Source organism: Mastomys coucha, unplaced genomic scaffold, assembly GCF_008632895.1.
Source record: "Mastomys coucha isolate ucsf_1 unplaced genomic scaffold, UCSF_Mcou_1 pScaffold3, whole genome shotgun sequence".
Lineage (NCBI taxonomy): Eukaryota > Metazoa > Chordata > Mammalia > Rodentia > Muridae > Mastomys > Mastomys coucha.
In genome coordinates, this window is record NW_022196909.1 from 26,985,796 (window position 1) to 27,006,415 (window position 20,620).

Below are 20,620 nucleotides of genomic sequence, written 5' to 3' on the forward strand. Positions count from 1 at the left end.
CGTGCGTATGTGTATGTGTACTTGTGCATGCACACTTAAGCTATAGCATGAGTGTAGAGACATCTTTATGGAATTTGTTATCCCCTCCCCCATGGTTCCATGGATGAAATTCAGGTCCCCAGGCTTGCACAGTAAACACCTTTACCTGCTGAACCATCCCCCTGGCCCAATACTTGGGTTCTGGTGATCAAACTTGGGCCCTCATGTTCAAAAGTCCAGCAAGGCCATTACTGACAGCTATGTGGGCCTCACCCCGATGGCCCTTTAAAAATCACATATTTTAGTGTTCCCAAATGAGGTTCATTGGTTCCAGAACCTTGTCATTTATACAAGTGTTCGGGGAAATAGTCCCTGGAAATAGTTTTTCTTTTCTTTTCTTTCTTTCTTTATTTTTTGAGACAGGTCCTGTAGGTGGCTCTAGCTGGGCCACCTACGTAGACCACTACATAGACCAGGCTGGCCTTGAACTTGGGGTGACCCTCCTGCCTCTGCCTTCTGAGTGCTGGGACTGTGGACGTGAACCACCCATGTGTCATCCTGCTGTGTACAGGTCCCCAATATTAGAGAAGTGTGAGTCCCTTAGAGTCAGAACTTTAGGACCCCTTATGCTCTTTGCTGTGGAGGCTGAAGTTGGAAACAGTTGTCATGACTACAAATGTTTCCTTCAAGCCTGTCACTGGTCAGCACATGTGCAGAACCCAGCGTGGAATTCCAGGGTTTTTCCAGGAACAGATACTGAGATTGCATAGACAGCTGTTACCCATTTTTTTTTTCAGAAGTGGGGGAGAGGGAGAGAGAGAGGGAGAGAAAGGGGGAGAGGAGAAGAAAGAGAGAGAGAGAGAGAGAGAGAGAGAGGGAGAGAGAGAGGGAGGGAGAGAGAGGCTGTGCCATTAGTGATTCTATAACTACAACCCAGAGTTCATGTTGTGCTTGAGCAAGCCTTGGTAGGTGAGGGGCTGTCACTACCGACAGCCCTGATACAGGGGCATGCAGCTCCTGCCCCTGCTTGTTGGGCTTGAAAGCCCCTCTGTCTGGCATGGCTCAAGAGCTCAGTATAGGCCGTCCAGAGGTCAGAACTCTAGACTGCTCTCCACGCCCAGTGCCTGAGGGAAACCAGGGAGGAGGGTGACTTACCATTAAGGCCAACGTCCTGATCTCCTGAAAACAAGACAATACAATACAATTAGCCGGAGAGCAACTGTCTCCACCTGTCAGGTCCCCTCTGCAGGGATGTCTCTCTGGAGGGGCGGAGCGGAGGAAGACTGTCACAGATATGCTCTGGTGGCTCTCAGTTCTATGGCAGGCACTCCCACACCGCCCAAAGGTTTGTTAACTGGATAGAGAACACTTGGATGTGGTCTCTCCAAAGCCCAATGCTGCTCCCGTCAGCCTAGCCCTGCTTCCTGTGGGGTGCAAACTCTTAGCCACAGGCTAGAAGGACAGACACAGCGCCCCTTTCTTCCTAGTCAATGAGGGGGCTTCCCCTTTTCTTTCTTCTCTCAGAACCTGGAGAAGGCAGCTGGCAAGGCACTTCCTAAAAGCTCAGCAGGCAGATGGCTCTAACAGAGACTCCCACACCTCCACACAGCTTCCCACACTTGGATGGTCTGAAGGATCCACTCTCGATCCGGTGTGCTTTTGCCCTCAAGGGGAACTCTGGAACTGCCTGGCCTTCACTAAGCACGGGACACTGCCAGTCTAGAGGCCAGTCTTGAGATATGCTAGAAAAATCCTTCAGAACACAGGGCGGCCTCTCCACTTAACACCACCGTGATCCAGCAATGAACTGTGCCCGAGGTCGAGGCACCTATTTAAAAGATAGGGGGGCTCATGGTCTTGAAACAGGAGAAACGGACAGAAAGTTGACACCTTTCAAGGAGGCAGCTCCTACCAGGTGAAGGGGGGTTACTCAGGAGTGGTGTGTCCCTAGGGCCTTGATGAATGGCACTTTGTGGAAACCACGGTACTCCCAATGACACTCGGCTTAGCTAGAGTCCATGTATTAACCAGATGAGACAAGACATCGAGCCCCATAATGCCAAATAATGGGACCAGCTGCTTGGAGGCTCCATAGAAGCTAACAGAAAGCAAGGAAAGGACTCATTATCTGGAAGTTTAGCTAGAGACAGCACTGGCAAAGGCAAAGGCTGAGTGAGGTCCGGCGGAACCGGCAGGTCTCCAGCCTCCAGAGCCCACTCACCTGAAGCGCCTCGTTGATGCTGCCATTATAATCCACCATCTCTCCCTTGCCGGGTTCACCCTTGGAACCCTAGAAAGCAGAGAAGGTCTCAGCCAGAGTCTGGGACAGGACAGGAGGGGCCTGAGGGCCTGAAGCCCACGGTGTCGGTACCAGTGCCTGCTGGGACACGGAGTAGCATAGAGCATCCAGGGCCGTTTGTCAGGACGCTCAAGGCTTTGCAGAAGAAACGGGACTAGCTAGGCCCAGAGATGGTAGAATCCAATCACCATGACTATGCAGACATCCCTCCTAGGGTCCAGCCTTTCCCTTCCCACCCCTCTAAGAACACAGGGTCAAGCCCTTTCACGCTACAACTCCAGGTAAGAGATGAACCTACCTTCGGACCAGCGGGTCCCTGTTCCCCAGCTGCTCCTGGCTGCCCCTGTTGCATGATAACAGTGAAATGGGTTGGTAAGGCTGGATGCAAGAACACCCAGTGTCCTTGGGGGGAGCTATACCCTAAGGGCCATGGAAGGGCCAGGGAGCTTGCTCATCTTGGCTCAAGCCACCAACCAGAACGCAAACTTTCCTGTTGGTTTCAGTGCAGGTTCCTCTCCCTTCCAGAAACATCCCCGACACCTGCCCTTCGCTCGTCTTCCTCTGAGTTCCAGATCTTTGGGGTTCTACACCTTCTACCCTTAACGATGTCCCTTCTTTTCTGCTGGGTTGCTGGTGACTCCTGTCTGTCCCCTTGACCCCCTTCCCCCCGTTCCCCAAACCAGTCTTGTCTTTGGTAGCAGGGATCTAGCCCTTGCTTCTTCTGATTTCCACCCTGTCCTGGCAGCAGGGCTCACTGCCCTCTGTTCAGTGATGGCCACAGGGCGCCCACGTGGTCCTTTCAAGGACCACTTTCCCTGGGACAGAAGAGCGCACAGGTTGAAACCCAGAGGCCAGGGGTATTGGGGGATAGGGAGCAGCTAGAGGGATACTGATGTCTTAGGGTGGGCCAGCGGCTGAAGGTTGTTCCTACTGGAAACGGGGCCAGGTAATACGGAGTAGGTGGGATAGTGGTGTCAAGCGAAGCACAAACCACACATCTCGGTTTTCTAGGATAATGTTAACTTTGAAGACAAAACGCCACATGTGGTCATTCCCAGGGCCACCTTGACTGTATCTGGAATGAACTACAATCCAGAAATGGGCAGCATGCCTGTGATCCAGATCTTGAGGCACAGTGGCCATGAAAAGCTTAGGCCCAGGCATGGCGGTATATGCCTTTAATCCCAGGAGACAGAGGCAAGCAGAACTACGAGTTCAAGGCCAGCCTGGGACAGAGCAAGTTCTAAGTAAAGAACAGCTTAGGTCCAGGCATGGCGGCACACACCTTTAACCTGGGCCACACCTTCTGCTGGAGGCCTACTTAAGGACCATGAAAGAAGGCAGGCTTCTTCCTTCTCTGCCTGCTTGCACTTACTTGCCAGCACATCTGTTGGAACCTCCTTCCGAATTTCAGCTTATACAGAGACCAGCTGAAACATCTAGCCTCAAGGGACTGAGTAACTACTAGATTCTTGGACTTCCCATTCACAGCTACCCATTGTTGGGTTAGCTGGACTACAGACTGTCATTTCAATAATTTCCTTTACTATAGAGCTATATCCCATAAGTTCTGTGACTCTAGAGAGTCCTGACTCATACACCAAGTCAAAGATGAAGGGAAACTGTATGCTCTGTCAGCTCCACTCAGATGACCCTGCCACCGTCCCTCCGAAGATCTGCCCCGCGTGTCCCTCTCATTAGGCAGTTTGGTTATCTTGTGCCTGTGCGGGAGGCAGGGACAGAAGGGACTTCTCTGTCTAGATCTGTGGTTCAGAAAGCTACTAGAAGTCAGAGTTCAGACTCCTTCCTCAGCTAAAGTGTCCCCGTCTCTGGGCAGGCTTTTCAAGCCCACTGTCTCAGAATGTAGGAGGTTGTAGCCAGCTAGCTTGGAGTCAGCGCTGGGGTCCAGTGAGGCTAGGGATGGTTGGCTTTCTGAGCTGTGTGTAAACAGCCAAGATTACCCTCATCCTGCAGCTCCTGACTGTGGGGGACTCTACCTTGTCTCCTTGCTGTCCTGGTGGCCCAGCCTGGCCATCAATACCAGCTTCTCCCTGGGAAGAAGAGAGACAAGGTGAGAGTACACAGAGCAGCTGGGCTAGCTGCTAGAGATCTAGGAATTCATCAGCAAGACGCCTGTACCAGGTCCTGCCTGCCTGGGCAACTGAAGGGGATACAGGCCCTGGGAATTGGGGGAAGAGAGTCCCCAGGAGTCCAGGAGAGGATGAGCGGGGAGAAGAACGAAGGTAGAGGTCAACCTGGTACTTCGCTTAGTAGTCCTGGGAGGTGGACCTGAGTTAGTGAATACAGCCTTCTAGACTCTCCTTCCCATGGTGGCCAGGTATCCCCAAGTTCCCCCTTAAGATCCAGGCTGTGACAACCTCATGACCTATGACCCCAGGCCTAGGAGGGAACATGGGGTGGTGGTGGTACTGGTGGTGGGCTCTGGCAAAGGCACAGCCCTGGCTGGGTTAGGTTGGAGCTGTTTCTCTAGGATGCTGGGAAGGCAGACACCACACTTAGCCCCTTGTTCTCCCGGTGCTATCTGTCTGTGCCAATTTGGGGCTCCATATCTGTCTTGATGCAGATGCCAGAAAAAAACTCACCTTTGGCCCAGGGGGCCCAGGGAGCCCCGGGGGGCCAGGCTCCCCTCTGCCTCCTCCAATGACATTGCCTGCATCACCTTTTTCTCCCTGGGGATGGAAAGTAGAGCTCTATCACTGGCTCCCCAAACTGGGCGAGCGGGTTGATTGACTCCTGTCCAAGGAAGAAGAGCAGCAGGCAGGACACAGTCCTGAGGCCAGGCGGACCGGAGAAAGGCCCTAAGAGGCTTGGGGTTTCCAGGTCAGCCTTGCTGTGGGACCAACATAATATTGGTAATTGAGACAGGGGTCGGGGGCACAAGTTACACTGGCCTCTCAGCAGTGAGCACTCCTGGGTGGGAAGAGAATGTGCCCTGTGACAGCAACCTTTGCCTGTCCCTTCAGTCCTGAATGCTCACAGCCTCTAGCCTTGGCTCTCCTGGGGGCCCTCTTTTATGTAGCTCTCCATGACTAGACCTCAAGCCTTTTTAAAAAACTGACTTAACGTTTAACAGTAACTTTAAGGAACCTCACCAGGTATAACTTAGTCGGAAAAGTGCTTGCCCCACGAGCTCAAGGATGAGAGTTTGGATGCCCAACACCGGCCACCCATCCCCCGCTGAAGTAAAAAGCTGGGTGTGGTACCATGCGTTTATAATCCCAGGGTTGGGGGAGGCAGAGGCAAGCAGATCGCAAGGCTCACTAGCCAACCAGCTTAGCTTGTCAACTGATAGAGAAACACCGTCTCAAAACAACAAGGTAGACATCCCTTGAGGAATGGTAACCAAGGTCAACCTCCAGTCTCCAATTTCATGTGTACCAGGCACAGGAGCACGCACACACGCGCGCACGCTTACGAATGCACAAATAAAAAAGTAATTTACATGGTTTTAAATGAGCTGACTTGCAGATCTCTGGGCAGGAGGCTTTCAGAACCTGCGTGAAGAAATCCAAGCCAGGTCGGAGTTACTGAATTCTACAAAATTGGTGCACTCATGGGCCCTTCTTGTGGAAGGACACTCTAATCTCACTGTACTCTGGCCACTTTCCCCTAGTCTGGGAATTTGCAGGTCCAGAGGGGACACGGAGGCTTGCAGGGAGCTTCCCCGAGCCCCTCATCCACCATTGAAAATGTGTATCCACCTACCTTCTGCCCCAGGAGGCCAGGGGAGCCTGCTGCACCCTTCTCACCCTGCAGGGAGGGGGGAGAACAGGGTTAAGAACAACCTTGTCCGGGAGACAGCACCTCTACCCCTCTTAGCACATGGCTCCCCTGGATGGAGAAGAAACACAACCACCATCCACTGCTGACTTCTGCTCTCCCAGGGCTGGGGGAAGGGCTGGAAGTGGGTATGGAAAGAGCAGTATAGAAAGCCAGAGGTTGGGAACTCCCTCTTGAATCCACTCTGCTCTCCTTCACGTCTGCCTCCCTGCATTGTGCCGGACTCTTTTGTCCAGCTCTTCCTGCCTTTAGAGAGCACCCATCCACCAGAACGTCTTTTTTCAGAAGTTTGTGTCATGGGTCAAATTGTGTTCTAGCAAAGTTTGGTGTTGAAGTCGTAGCTTCCAGTACGTCAGAAAATGACCTTCTTTTTCCTTTTTTGAAACAGGGTCATTGAAGATCAAGTTAAGATCAAATATGAAAGCGATCATGCTGAGAACCCAGTGTTCCCAGAACATTACAGGGCAGGGAAGTCTGCAGACCAGCAGCAGACAGACAGACAGACAGACAGACACACACACACACACACACACACACACACACACACACACACACACACACACAGATGCTAGGTGAAGCAGATGAGGTGAGGCTTCTGCAAGCCGGGGGAACATGATAATGGTCATAAACCACTCTAGAAGCCAAAGCCCTCAGACAGCGCTCCCCTCTTCCTCCGCCTTTGGGTTTCTGGCCTCTAGGGCTGAGAGAGGATGCGAGCTTTACTGTTGTTTAATACACTCCGTCTGTGGATCACTGGTACAGCACTCCCTGCCTCAGCTCTGTCCAATACGGAGGAACTCAGCTATTGGTCCCCAAGGCACGAAATCACTGAGTCCTGGAAGGATTAGATGAACCCAAGCTTCCTTTCACAGGTACAGCTGGCCTGCCCCATGAGCCAGGTGGCAGAAGACAGGCCATTTACTGAGCTAATGGCAGAGCCAGTCTCCCCAATGTCTCCAGTAGTCCTCCTATGAGGGTACAGTCCTCCCTTTGCCTCCACAGTGTGTGCATGAGTTGGCACGGGGGTCGTAACAAAATACCACACCTGGGTGGCTGAGATAGCAGAGGTCTAGTTACAATGCCATTCTGGGGCCGGGCAGTGGTGGTGCACGCCTTTAATCTCAGCACGTGGGAGGCAGAGGCAGGCGGATTTCTGAGTTCAAGGTTAGCCTGGTCTACAGAATGAGTGCCAGGACAGCCAGGGCTATACAGAGAAACCCTGCTTGAAAAAAAACAGAAAAAAAAATACAATGCCATTCTGCCATCTGGGTGCCTGGGCCAGGGAAAGGGGAGGGAGGGACTCTTTCAGTTTATAGACAGCTGCCTTCTGTCAGGGCTCTTGCTTGTCAAAGAGGGAACCCATCTCTCTTCTCCTTATGAAACCATCAACACCATCAGATTAGGGTCTCACCCATGTGACCTCACTTAACCTTTGTCATTCCCTACAAGCCCCACCCTCTAAGGCAGGCCCCCTTGGGGCTCTGGGCTTCAGCATATGAAGTTGGGAGGGTGCAGTTCAGTCTACAGCCGTGGACAGTGCACCCCACCAGTAGGGGGTCTGATTCGGGCTGCCAGTAGAACCCTTGCCTGCATAGTGCTGAGGGTGAGAACGCTCTGGGGGTTCTGGGGCCACAACCTCAATGGTCTTTCCATTGGGAGCCATGAACGACACCGCGGTGACTATAGTTGTCATGTCTCTGCTGTCTGCCCTTGGGTATAGGCTGTCTGGTAACATGGCACAGAGACAGGGAAGGAGGCAGAGAGAGCCAGGCGGGAGCCTGGTAAGTAGTCAGGACGGAGAAGATGGCTGCACCTGGAGTGGGCGTTAGCCCTACATCCCCAATAGCAGCAGCAAAAGATGCAGGTCCTATCTACAGGGATGCTCGGTAACAAAGATGCTGAAAGTTCCTTGGCCTTTCCCTGAGAGCCAAAGACTTCTGGAAGGGTGTGTGTCCCCAGGTTTGCTGGTCCATACCACATTCCTTTCTTCTACAACATGCCTATCCAGCACAGTAGCTACAATGGCAGAGCCCCAGGGGCCAGTGTCCCCTGAGGCGTCCTGTCCTCTCCTCTGGTCTTTTCCAGCACACCGAAAGTAGCCCCCGGCTTCCCTGCCTCTCTCTTAGAGATAAGAGGAGAAAGCCACTGATAGACAGGGCAGGAGGGGAGGATGAGGTGCAATCAGAGGTCAAAGTTCCCAGACAATGGTTCTCAGGCTCCTTTTAAGCAAGTGTTCAGGTGCCCACACAGGTACTACATGCTATATGGTATCTTAAGGGTTCCCAGTGCACACGTAACATATTCCCCTCCCCCTCCAAGGCTCGAATCAAAGAAATCTGTGTACCAGGGATTGAACTTAAGGTTTCCTGCATGCCAGCTAAGTATGCTACCACTGAGCTATATCCCCGGCCCTCTGACGCCATTCCCTTGGAGAAAAGGGCCTTGCTAAGTCCAACATTTTTGCCTTAGCCCTCTACGTAGGCAAGACGCTAGACCTGTGTTACCTGGCCTGGCTCCATGGAAAAAATTTTCCAAGTTTGTTTGACATTTCTGTCACGCTACATCCTTTTACTGTTGTAGATAAGAAGAGACACTTGTAAAGGCAGGGGACTGTGCTGGGCCCGCCCCCTCCCATCTCCCTGCCATGCGTACAGGCAGGACCAGGGATGAGGCAAGTCTTTGCAGTGTGTTCCTGATCAAAGGGCTCAGCCAGCTCCCCCAACGTACATGGACGCACGCACGCACGCACGCACAACTGGCCCCAGGGGGAACAGAAGCAAAATGGTGTGATCCCTGTCAGCCTTCGCCCCAGCCAATCTCATTTCTCTATGCCCCCCCACCCCAGGGTTCCCTTTCTACTAGTACCTTGGCTCCTGGTGTCCCCGGCTCACCCTGTATGGGAAAGAAGACTACAGTGAAGAAAAGAGAGACAAAGCAGGAACAAGGGCCCTCTGCTTTCCAGGGGGGGGGGTGTTTCTTCTGCTTAGGGCAAACCCCAGGACAGAGGCTCCTGAGGGTCTCATTTCCCCCCCCCCAAGACCAACGGTTCTCAACCTTCCTCATGCCATGACCCTTTAGTATAGTTCTGCATGCAGTGCCGACTCCCCAACTGTAAGATTAGTTTTGCTGCTACTTCATAACTGCAGTTTTGCTAGTGTTATGAATCTTAATGTAAAGGTCTGTGTTTTCTGAGGGTCTCAGGCAACCCCTGCGAAAGGGTTGTTTAATGTCCCCAAAGGGGGTCATGACTCACAGGTTGAGAAAACACTGCCCTAGAAGGATGGGAACATTCAGAACGTCTCAGGAGCGGTGCTCTCTGTGAGCAGAGCTGCTGCGAAGATCAGCATTGGGCATCTGTCCTGCCAGGGTGCCCCCTGTCTTGGTTAGGGGTTCAGGGGATAGGATGCTAGCTCTCAGAGTCTTTGGGAGCCCACGGCATCTTGTTCTGGAATATGGGACAGAGCTGGCTTCTCTCAGTGGCAGACTAGAGAGACCCTGAGTGGAGTCTGGAGACCTGGCTGAAACATCTGTTCTCCCCTTGGTCCAGCTATGATACTGCTGAGCCCAAGCCCTTGCTCTGTGGTTTCCTGACACCCTCTTATCCTGCCTCTGACACAGTAATGGCGTTTACCTACCTTCATTCCAGCCACGGCAATCCCAGGAACCCCCTGGTAGAAAAAAAGAAAAAAAAGGCATGAAGGTCTCTGGGGTCAGAGGCAACTGGCTGAGCCAGTCCAGCTCTGCCTGGCTTTAAGGTCCACTCACTTCTGCTGACTGATAGCTGGCACCTCCCCAGAGTGTGGGCGAATGTGACATGCTGAGTGGCACTCTTAGGAGCCGTACTGGAGGAGGTGTGGCCTTGTTAGAGGAAGTGTGTCACTATGGAAGTGGGGCTTTGAGATTATACATACAATATACATACACACATACACATATATATATGCCCAATGAAATGTTTTCATTTATAAGAGCTGCCTTGGTCATTGTGTCTCTTTACAGTGATAAAACTCTAAGACAGTCTATAAGGTCAAAGGATGGGGACTAGCAGGCAACACTGTAGGAAGGGGTTGGTTTCACCAAAGCACAGTGTACCCCTGTGTATAGGTGGGGTTACACCCATCATGGCTCTCTAGACCTGCCCTTATGAAATTCATTTTCATCTCCCCTTCCCCACAGGACTGAATACTTCGAGGTAAAAATGTTGCTCGAAGCATCACTTAGAAAATCCCTAGTGGGGGGCTCTTAGGGCTCTTGCCTTTTCTTTGGGTTTCGGGATCACACTAGAGCTGATAGCCAAGAAGGGTTTTATGATGCAGAAAGATCCAGAAAGGCCAGGATGCGATGGGAACCACATCACACTACCCCACCGGCTCATGTCAGGAAGGACAGGCAAATATGGGAAGGGAGGATTGAAGGAGGAAGTGTGTGCCCCATATTCCCAACAGGCTGTGAGAAGGAGAGGACCCAGGAAGGAAGGAAGATTCCCAGGGTTTGGGAGAGGACCAGGTACGGGGGAGGCATGAGTACCTTGGCTCCGTGCTTGCCTGGCATTCCCGGCATGCCCCGCTCTCCCTGGAAAATGAAACGAGAGAAACCATGAGAATGGGACCAGACGCAGTGATAGCCTGAGCTTGAGCATCAACACCCTATGAGTTCCCAGGACCCTGACATGGCAGCGGTGACACGGGCCACTCCCCTCAGTTCCGTGACACCATCTTGCAGGAAGTCCTAGGTCACAGGTGTAGAGCAGGAAGGAAGAGAGACAAAGAGAGAGGGGGGTGGAGACATACACACGCACGCACGCACGCACGTATGCACGCACACACGCACGTATGCACGCACGCACGCACGCACCAGTGGAGTTAGAACCTAGTCAAGGGGATGGCCTTGTACTACATATGCAGCTAAGGATGACCTTGATCTAACCCTCCTGCCTCCACCACGCCAGGCCTGAGTCAGACTGTGGCAAGACTAGTCATGTGACCTACCTACCTACTACTACAGACCTCTCCTCCCACCTGTGCCCCATTTTTACCCCCAGCATAGCACCTAGTGGCTTGGGCGAGGAATGAGCTTCTCTCTGCTTTTATCCAGGGGCCTCTTTTCTTCCCAAACTCCCTGGGCTTGTGAGCTGTTCATTTTTCTTTCTGGTCCTACCTGACCAGACACAGCGGCGCACTGGCTTTTTTGGGGATTTGTGGGCAGGGCTGTGCCTCTCAATTCTATCCCTCGTAATGTCTTCCAATGTCTCCCTCCCCCATGATCCTAGATCTACGGGAGGAGGGAGCACTGGGAAGGTAGTCATACCATCGTCACAGGAGACAAAAAAGGGGCAAAGCGAATGTGAGCCAAGGCTAGACTCCGGTTGCCTTGCCTCATGCACCGGACTCCACACGGCACCCCAGTATAAAGATGCAGTAGTGTCCTGCCAGCCCGCAGTCGCTTGCTTCGGCTGTGTTGAAGGTGATGCTGTGGTCAGTAAATCCAGAGCCCAGACTCACCGACTTCCTCCTGACCTGTATGCTCCCTCTGCCCGGACTCTTCTCTGCTATCTCAGAGGACCACTCTGCCCTCCCTTCTCCAGACAGAGACTGGAGTGACTCCCACTCTCTTCCTCCATGCTCGGCCCTTCCCACTGGAGTCTCCATGTCTCGTCTCCCAGCACATCCAAGAGATAATGAGGCTCCTAACTTAACAGTCTCCACGGCCCATAGATAAAAGCCTCGGGGATGCTGGGCTCTGAAGTCTGCCTCCAATCCTAGGTCCCCGGTACAGATAAACCCCCGTGTTCTTAAACATGCTAGCCACTTCCACGGCCTCAGGGCTCTCTGCCACTTCCTCAGTACAAAGCCCTATTTATACCTCCGTGAGACGCTTTACTGTCCCCATGTCCCGGTGCTGGGTCTCCTACCCTTGAGCTCCATCCTCTAGAGATGCCTTTACTTTTTTTTAATTCTGAGACCGGGGTCTCACCAAGCCCTGCAGGATGGCCTTGAGCTCACTCTATAGCCCGCACAGGATGGTAATCCTCCTGCCTCAGCCGCTTTGCACTCGGCATCTGTACACACGCTCACGCCCGTCTGTGACAGACGTTACATCACGCTCACCTTCCTAGAGCCAAGTGCCTGAGTTCTACAGACACCACGTAAATCCTCGTCCACCCTGGCCTGCTCAGAGTGACTTAGGGGTCCAAGTCAACACAGGCAGGTCCGCTCTGTGGCCAGCAGAGGGTGCAGGAGGACCTACTCTGAACTTTGCCATCTTGGCCACAGTAGTCTTGAAGTCCCCTCAGGGTCCTAGGTGGCACACATCTCTAGAGGAGCAGGTTCTCTGTTAACAGTCCATTGGACTCCACCGTTCTAACCCAGCTAGAAGCCCCCAGGCAGAGTCTCCTGGTATGTGCAGCGATATTGGTAGGAAGTTACCTTGGGAGGTCCTGCTCAGAGGCTTCGGTTTGTCTCTTCCCTTCTGGTTTTTGTTGGTGCTGGTTCCTTAGCTTTCTGCAAGGTCTCTGAACTCTCTCCTATCACCCCTGTGCAGAGCTGGGCTAAGTGGTCAGCGTGACTGTTTCTCTCTCCGAGCCGGTGCTGCACAGTGAGCTCAGCCTAGATCTGTTCTGTACCCGCTGGCTCTGCCCTGGCTGCCTGCATGGCTCTTGGGAGGGCAGATCAGCCAGAACTGGAGAGGAGGTGTTTGGTCCATAGTTCCAGAAAAAGGGCTCTCTGTAGGGAGCCTTAGCTTTAGGTGAAACACTCAGGTCTAGGAAGAGTCCTCTGTCGGGTGGCTGATCTCCCCTATTCCTGCCCCCATCCCCCTTGGTTGATCCTGGCCCCGGGGCCTCAGGACTTTTGCTGGGCAGGAAGCAGGGGCGCCTGGCTGACCCCACACCAGGGCTCTCTCCACTCTCATTAGCCTCACTACTCGGCTCCAGCCTTAGGGGCTTGCCCTGTCTGACCTCTGGACAGGCCAGAGAGCATTGCTTCCCGGATGGGGGGTGAGGCACCCTTCAGGACCCCAGACACTAATCTCAGAAGTTGGAGCAGGGGGCTGGCATGGCCATGGGTGAAGGAGAACAACACATCGAGGCTGTGTTTCTGTAAGATCTAGGATGTCCTTTTCTACTGTCCTCTCAGGGTTTTCAGTTCCGGAGGCGCAGGTGGAACTGTGCTCAGCTTGGTCCCCCCATCCCCGCTGGCTGGGTACCACGCTTGCCTTTGTGGCTTGGATCTCTCAGCTATCCAAGCCTATCAGAGTGGCTCTGATTCCTGTCTGCCTCTGCCTTCCCAAGTGGGGAATCCTAGAAGCTCGGGTGGGTGGAGGGGCAATCTACAACTCCTCTGGACCATCTTGTGGCTGGGCAAGTGGGTGCTCCAAGTGTCCCAAAGGGTCATAGCCCCTTTGCTCAGCATATGATAGCACAGGACGGGACTCCCAGGCAGTCAGCCACCTTTGGGGAGGGGGAGGGACGCTGGCTAACGAAAGTGACAAGAAACAATGAACAGAAGCCTCAGGGGGTGGGGGTAGGGGTGGGGTAGGGGTAGGGGCTTGGGGCTGGGGGGGCGCTGTCATTGTGGTTCAGGAGACAAATGTGTAGAAGGGGCCCCACTAAATGATCTTGAAGGTCTGTCCCAGCTCCTAGAGTCCCTTCATGTGTCCCTACCCCCCCAGTATCAACAGGTCCCCTGTCCTTGGAAGTTTCTTAGCGGGAGGACCCATCCTTTCTAGAGATGACAGGATGGCACAAGCTTGGCCGTTGGGCGTGGCTTCCTAATTGGTGATTTACTGTTTGTTGAACAAGCTGCACAGGGACTTGGCAAGAAGTCTGTCTGGAAAGAATAGGGGTGGGGCCTCAGTGTCAGCTCCGTGGCCAAGTAAAGGGCCTGGCAGGCTGTGGAGATGAATGGGTTTCCCTAACTTGAGGCCAGGCTCTACTACAAGGGGTTAGTGAAACGCCATCTTTGTTCTCTGCAGGGGATGGGGGATTGCCCAGCCGAGTGGCTGAGAGGGCTGGGGAGTTCTACCCTGGGTTAGGAGGGTAAGAGACACAACATTTTGTCCCAGGCAAGAGTTCTTGGTCTGTCCTTCCTGGAAAAAGGTGACTGGGTTCCTGCTTCCCTGCCCAGAAGCAAGGACCGGAACCCTGGAAATCCCAGGTCCTCCGGTAATTAGGGCCGGCAGGAAGTGACCCAGGGAATTCCTGGGTCCGGTGCCCCATTGAAGGCTTGGGGCTTTGGAAGGACGGCTGGCTTGTAATCGAAATTTGAGATCTGTTGATATGTACTCGGTCTCAAAGGAGAAGTCAGTTCTCATTAGTCTGTGGTCTCTGGAGAGCAGAGCAGAGCCCAGAGGTCACGGAGTGGGGGCTGGGGAGCCGGCCAGTCCCCTCGAGGCCACAGATCCAGGGCTTAGGTCTCCCTGGTCTTATCTGTATCCTTTTCAGGAGTCTCACTGGGACTTCCCAACATTGACATAACATGCTGTGTACCCTCTGCTGCTTAGAAATGCCACGAGGAACTTGGGTGACTTGGACCCTCGTGAGTCAGGGGGCACAGGGATCTGTCAGGAGTAGCTGAGGTCCGAGATCATCTGTTTTAGAAGCAAGCACCTGCTCAGCTACCGAGGGCCACTCCACAGGGCAAAGCAAGCTCTCAGTTTATCTAAAACGAGGTACCCATGCGCCTACATCCTCTGACCTGCAAGGTCTGAGCCCAGCCGTGATCTTTGTTTCCATCAAGAGAACATCTCAACAGCAACCTCATTTCCTTCCAGGACAGAAAAAGGAGGAAACCTTTCAGAACACTAAATTCCCTTGGAGACACTAACACACAGGTAGCAAAGTCACTCAGACTAAGGCTTTGGAGCCAGAGCAGGTGTGTCACCACCTCCCAGCTCTGGGATATGGGGAGATAAACTTGAGATCCGTACTTTGCTAAAGATACAAAAAAAAAATTTTTTTTTTCTGAGGGAGACTTGAACAGGAGACAATGCAATGCTCTATGGGACAGAGGGTGAGGCTCAATCAGTAGAATGCTTGCCTGGCATGCATAAAACCCTAGGTTCAATCCCTAGCACCACATAACCCGGGTGTGGGGGTGTGCCGCTGTAATCCCAGCACTTGGGAAGTCAGAAGGAGCAGATATTCAAAGCCATCCTCAACCACCAAATGGGTTTAAGGTAAGCTTGGGTTCAGAAAAGGGGGCGGGGCATAAGGTACCCTGTCCAGGCATGCAAGAGGTTCGTAACAATGTTGCTCCTTACTCCACAGAACTCTGCCTCCTTCAGAATGTGTGTCCTAGGTTATGGTCCTCTACAAAAAATCCAGAATAAAACAAAACAAAACAAAACCTCGCAGATAATATGGGGTGCACTAGACTCAGTACTAACTCTGACGCACTGGGAGACATGTTCCCATCAGGTCTGTGACCCATAGTGATTGGAAGGAGACCCAAGGTTGTGATGTGTGATGTTTGAAACCATGCTTTGCATTGTGCAGTATAGTTAAGGTAGATGGTCGCCATAAATCTGGGTCAAGCAGCCAGGCAGTGTGGCACACCCCCTTAATCCCAGCACTTGGGAGGCAGAGGCAGGTGGATTTCTGAGTTTGAGGTCAGTTTGAGGTCCACAGAGTGAGTTCCAGGACAGCCAGGGCTTCACAGAGAAACTCTGTCTTGAACCCTCCTTCCCCCCAGAAAAATCTGGGTCAATCAAGTACCACACATGTATCCAAATACATGCAAAGTCTAGGCAGGAGGGTTGGCCCCTGGACAGTTGTTTGGGATACACAAGGATGCTAACCACCCTGGGCTTTGAGCTCAAGGAGCCAATAGAGAAGCCAGCCTGGCTGGTCTGACTAATTAGACACCAGATCTAGCTAGTGGGAGAGATGGAGGGAACATCTCCTCTTCAAACTTCATAGGCTGAGGAATCAAACTCCACCTCGTGTGCCATGCCTGGGAGACAGAGTAAGAGGAGCTCACGTGGCAGGTTTACCTGCTATACTAAGAACACCCTCCCTTTTACTGTGACTGCATAGCTGTCTTATAGCTCAGTGTGACCATCACGGGTCACCCCCTCCCCCTCCGCAGGGGGAGGTGGGGGAGACATGCACCCAGGTCCACTCTGCCTCCAAATTAATACAGGCTGGTGAAACCTCCCTCACTATCTGTGCAACTTTAGGCAAAGTGCTAACACGCAGGTGATCTCTCTCTGCCCCGGCCGGGGAAGAACTGAGCGAGACGAGTGCCACTGCATGCTGGCTAAACTGAGATGTGAAGCATGGCTGCGCTCGACTTTGGGTACACGGGTCGGCATGTGAGGATGGCTGGGGTCGAGGTGCATGTGTCTGTCTCCTTGCGGGGGGGGCAGGGGGACCCCTCTACTAGTCGGCTAGAGCGCACTGAGACACTCGCTGGTGATAGGACTAGGGCACCAGAAGAGGGGAGAGGCACAGATCTGGGGTACGGAGGCTACCAGGGAGGTGGCTGGGAGGAGTGAAGGCCCAGAGAGGTAGAAGGCTTTGGCTAATAGAGAGGCGTGGCCTAGCAAAGAGAGGAGGGGCAAAGGGCTCAGTGGGAGGGACGGGCTGAGCAGGCTACAGTGGAGGAGGCTATGACTGTCCTAGATGTAGGATTAAAAGGTGGGGTGCCAAGGTACTACACCTAACAAAGCTCTAAAAGGCCTCTAGGGGATGCGTGTGGTCAGTCTGTGCCCAGGAAGCTATGACTTCCCTGAGCAAAAAGGGACCGCCACCTCAACTCCTGCAGACACGGGCTTAGGCCAGTAGCTCCAGGCCTCTGGCTCGCTCTCTCTCTGGCACCTGGCCTTAGGAAGTCACTGATGGAACTAGAACTGCTGTTTCTGGAGGGCCACCACCAGTCAGGTAGAGTACTCTGTGCTTGAGCCCAGCGGCCTCCTCCACCCAGGAGCTGCCCCTCCCTCAGTGGTACTGCGCTGGTCCTCTGCAAATGCAGGGATGCCTGTATCGAATGGAACGTTGCTATCACCTGCTCACATGGTGTGTGAGGATGCGCAAAGGTCCAGTACCAGGACACCCCAGTCCACAGCTGGGCCCTCTCCAGCCCCAAGACAACAGTTCCCTGGACTGTTTTTTTGCGGTACCGGACTTCTGGTTTGCAGCAGAGGCAGGCGCCTCCCGTCACAACACAGTCCCAGCCAAGGGCACCGCCATGACCCTGGGGAACTCCTCTACCAGGGCCTCCACCCCTTCACAGCATGAAAGCCAATCTGACCACACTAATGGGAAAACCGACCTATGCTGCATCAGGAGGCAATAAATTTTGTGAGTCCGGGTGAGAGAATGGGAGCAACCGCGGGGGCCATAATTTCTACTTCCCGACACAGAGCAAGCTTCTCAGTTTATGCAGAACTAATTAAAGATCTCTCGCGTCTCACCAGGCACCCGTAAAACACCACAGCAGTGGCAACCACCAGAACCCAGAGAGTGAGGTGTGCACTCCTGGACGAGTGAGTCTCTTTCCAAGGCCCCCCTGAACACCCCCCCCATACCTTTCCTTCCTGCCGAATTTCCCATTTGGGAAGGTTCTAGAGGATTCTGCAGCTTCCAGCCAGTGGCTGGGATCCTTGTAACACTGGGACCATGAGAAGGACCCAGGCCTAACTTGACTTCTGGTTCTGACCTCTCCTAGCTGAGACCTGGCTGGGCCTCAGTTTCCCCATTCGCTCGATGGAAGCAAATTTCAGCAGCCTCAGGGGATAAAGGAGTAGAAACAGTTCAGGTTGTATTGCAGGACAATGCTTGGCCCACGCCTGGCATTCACTAAGCACTGGCTGCCAGTGAAAGTCCTACGCTCTTAATGGCGATTGTAGTCACTGCTTCCCGGCCTTGGCTCAAATGGTTTCCTTGTCTAAAATGCTATTTCCTCCCAGATCTGCTGAAGGACCACAGAGACTGACTGAAAATGTCCACAAAGTTTTTCTACCCCTTGATCAAGCAGTCAGAACTGGGTCTCTTCCCATGCAGGTAACTTGGCTGTGTGACCCCATTTGAGCTAAAGATTCTTAGGAATGGCTGTATGCGGGGACCCTGGATTTGTATATCAAATCACTTGTATTTGAACCTGCCCACTGAGAAGGCTGTCCTGGACCATCCTTGCTGTGGGGAAGCCAGTCCAGCCTCCTGGAAGCTGAAAGGCACCTGGAGAGTAGAACCCACCAGCCAGCACCAGCCACAGGACTGAATAGGCTATCTCTGGCCTCCTAGCTATCATAAGATTAGCCTCTACTTCTGTGAACCCAGGTAGAACTGCAGAACCCCAGGCTACCAGTCCATAGGAACATAAGAAATAATCGTGATTTTAAGCCAGCCAATTTGGGAGACTTTGTTACACGGCACTAACTAGCTGTTACACATGCCTACTCACAGGGTTGAGCTCTTGCCTGTTTTCTCCCAGGAAGCTCCCTCAACTCTTCCCACTTTGGGTCTCTACCCTACTTTCAGCATGCTCTGTAGTGGTAGCACTTAACAGTTTGTTTTGTTTTGTTTTTTGCCAGTAAGGCAATCTGTACAGGAATGCTTGTCTGTCTGGCCTGAGAACTGTCCAAGAGCAGCGCTAGGTCTGCTCTGTCCCCCTCCAGGTTCAGCATGGAGCTTGTGTTAGAGGGAGCCCAGTATTCTGGCTCACCCAGTCCAGATATCAGACACAGCCACCCAGATCAGTTAAGAGACACTTCCTTACTCAAGGTTGGGTTGGGCCACCAACCTGCCAAAGCCCTGGCCCATCAATTCCTATTTGTTCCTTGAGTGTTCAGACAGCCTTATAAACAAACACGGAGGCTCACATGGCTAGCATAGATGTGAACATACACTGTTCTCCACTCAGCCCTGGCCTGTGTAAAGCCCTGCAGTGAGGCCCCTCTTGGATTCTCCAAGAGGAGGTAGTGTCCTCCCCTCCCCCTCCTGCTTACCTTGCGGCCATGATAGCCCTGGATCCCTGGGTCTCCCTGTGAGGGCGGGGGAGGGGAGAGAAGAAAAGCCAAATGGTTTTCCATGCCAGACCAGCTGGTGCTCTTTACTACACACGATACCACCTTCGGCCTCCCCATGACACCCCTGTACCCCTGTTCTCTGGAAGTCCTCTAGACCTAGCTATTTCTGCAACAGCAGCCCTCCGTACCATCCAAGGCCCCCAGATACTGTTCTGATGGCTGCAGGGTACGGGGAGGGGACAGCTTGTTAGAGGCCCAGAATATCCAGTTTGGGTTTTAGCAAACAGTCCTCTCTGAGGCCTCTCTCCCCAGCTCTCTGCCCCCACGTCTGTAAAGTGGCAGCCACCATCCGTGCTTTACATCCTTCGGTCTCGGGGGTTTCTGACTTCAAAGCGAGGGCGTCCTTGTCATCATGGGCTTCCAAGGCAACATTTCACAAGAGATCAGACCACTTTGGAGTTTTTTTTTTCTTCTGTTATTTGACGGCTTTGCGACACTGTGACCGTGTCATGGCATCTGTCCACCTCGTGTTTCCAGCTAGAACACAAACTCCCAGGCCGGCAAGGCTGCTTTCCTCTTTGCTTTTTCTTTCCTTTCTTTTTTTTCTTTTTGGTTTTTTGAGACAGGGTTTCTCTGTGTAGCCCTGGCTGTCCTGGAACTCACTCTGTAGACCAGGCTGGCCCCGAACTCAGAAATCCGCCTGCCTCTGCCTCCCAAGTGCTGGGATTAAAGGGGTGTGCCACCACTACCCAGCTCTTCTTTCTTTTTTCTTTCTTAGATTTTTTATTTTCCCCTAAAGACACAGTCTCATGTAGCCCAGGCTGGCCCTCTAGCTTGTTATGTAGCTACAAGTAACCTTGAACTTCTGTTCCTCTTGCCTCCACTCTCTGGGTATAGGGTATACACCATCATGCTTTATGAAATGCTGGGGATTCAAACTCAGGGCCTCCTGCATCCTGAGCAAACACGGAACCACTACATCTCAATATGGTTGTACTTCCTATGCCAACCATGGCACTTGCTCAGCCAGCCTGAACACCTAATGTAACCAAGGAAGAGGTTCCATTAGGACCCAAACGATTCATAAGAGGAGGTGGTATTTTTAAAATGGACCACTTTTAACCCATCGCTCTGCTTCAGTCCCTCCGAGCTCTCCCCCATCCCCAGTTGACACCCGGGGAACATGTCTCCTTAAGCTTACCTTTGATCCGGGAGGCCCGGGTAAACCCTGTGGAAGCAAATGAGTGGGTGAGGTTAGCTATGTTCACCGTGGAGGCTGGAGCAGAGAGCTCCCAGATAGCTCCGGGAGGTCCTGGAGAGTAGAGTAACTGAAACCTGGGGAGGGCGCGTGGGGACGACAGGCTAACATCCCTGGTTGGAGCCATGTGGGTACTGTGGGCAACTCTGCTAGGCTTACCCACTGGAAAGTAGGTCAGTGGCCTAGGGCTAAGTTGGCAACGTGGCTTTACCCACGTAGCTCCTTGCCCAGCAAGGCCCCGAACCCCCGAAGAAGAGCCCATTGGCCCCCTGTCCCTGGGGATAACCACAGCAGCTGGCTGTGGTAAGCTGGTGTGG

The 20,620-nt window shown here is 53.1% G+C and overlaps 1 protein-coding gene across 19 annotated transcripts in view; it reads right to left on the reverse strand.

Annotated features, from left to right (window-relative positions):
- Col13a1 (collagen type XIII alpha 1 chain) overlaps nucleotides 1–20,620 on the reverse strand; it is a 145,326-nt gene that overhangs the window by 27,267 nt on the left and 97,439 nt on the right. For all 19 annotated transcript variants that reach the window (XM_031347216.1, XM_031347208.1, XM_031347215.1 and 16 more), the window contains 11 exons: nucleotides 20,247–20,273; nucleotides 19,025–19,060; nucleotides 10,607–10,651; nucleotides 9,715–9,747; nucleotides 8,945–8,971; nucleotides 6,005–6,049; nucleotides 4,882–4,968; nucleotides 4,276–4,329; nucleotides 2,577–2,621; nucleotides 2,201–2,269; nucleotides 1,135–1,158 (listed from right to left, as the gene is read on the reverse strand). In XM_031347216.1, coding sequence (XP_031203076.1) covers nucleotides 1,135–1,158; nucleotides 2,201–2,269; nucleotides 2,577–2,621; nucleotides 4,276–4,329; nucleotides 4,882–4,968; nucleotides 6,005–6,049; nucleotides 8,945–8,971; nucleotides 9,715–9,747; nucleotides 10,607–10,651; nucleotides 19,025–19,060; nucleotides 20,247–20,273 — 492 coding nt within the window. The remainder of the gene's footprint in view (nucleotides 1–1,134; nucleotides 1,159–2,200; nucleotides 2,270–2,576; nucleotides 2,622–4,275; nucleotides 4,330–4,881; nucleotides 4,969–6,004; nucleotides 6,050–8,944; nucleotides 8,972–9,714; nucleotides 9,748–10,606; nucleotides 10,652–19,024; nucleotides 19,061–20,246; nucleotides 20,274–20,620) is intronic.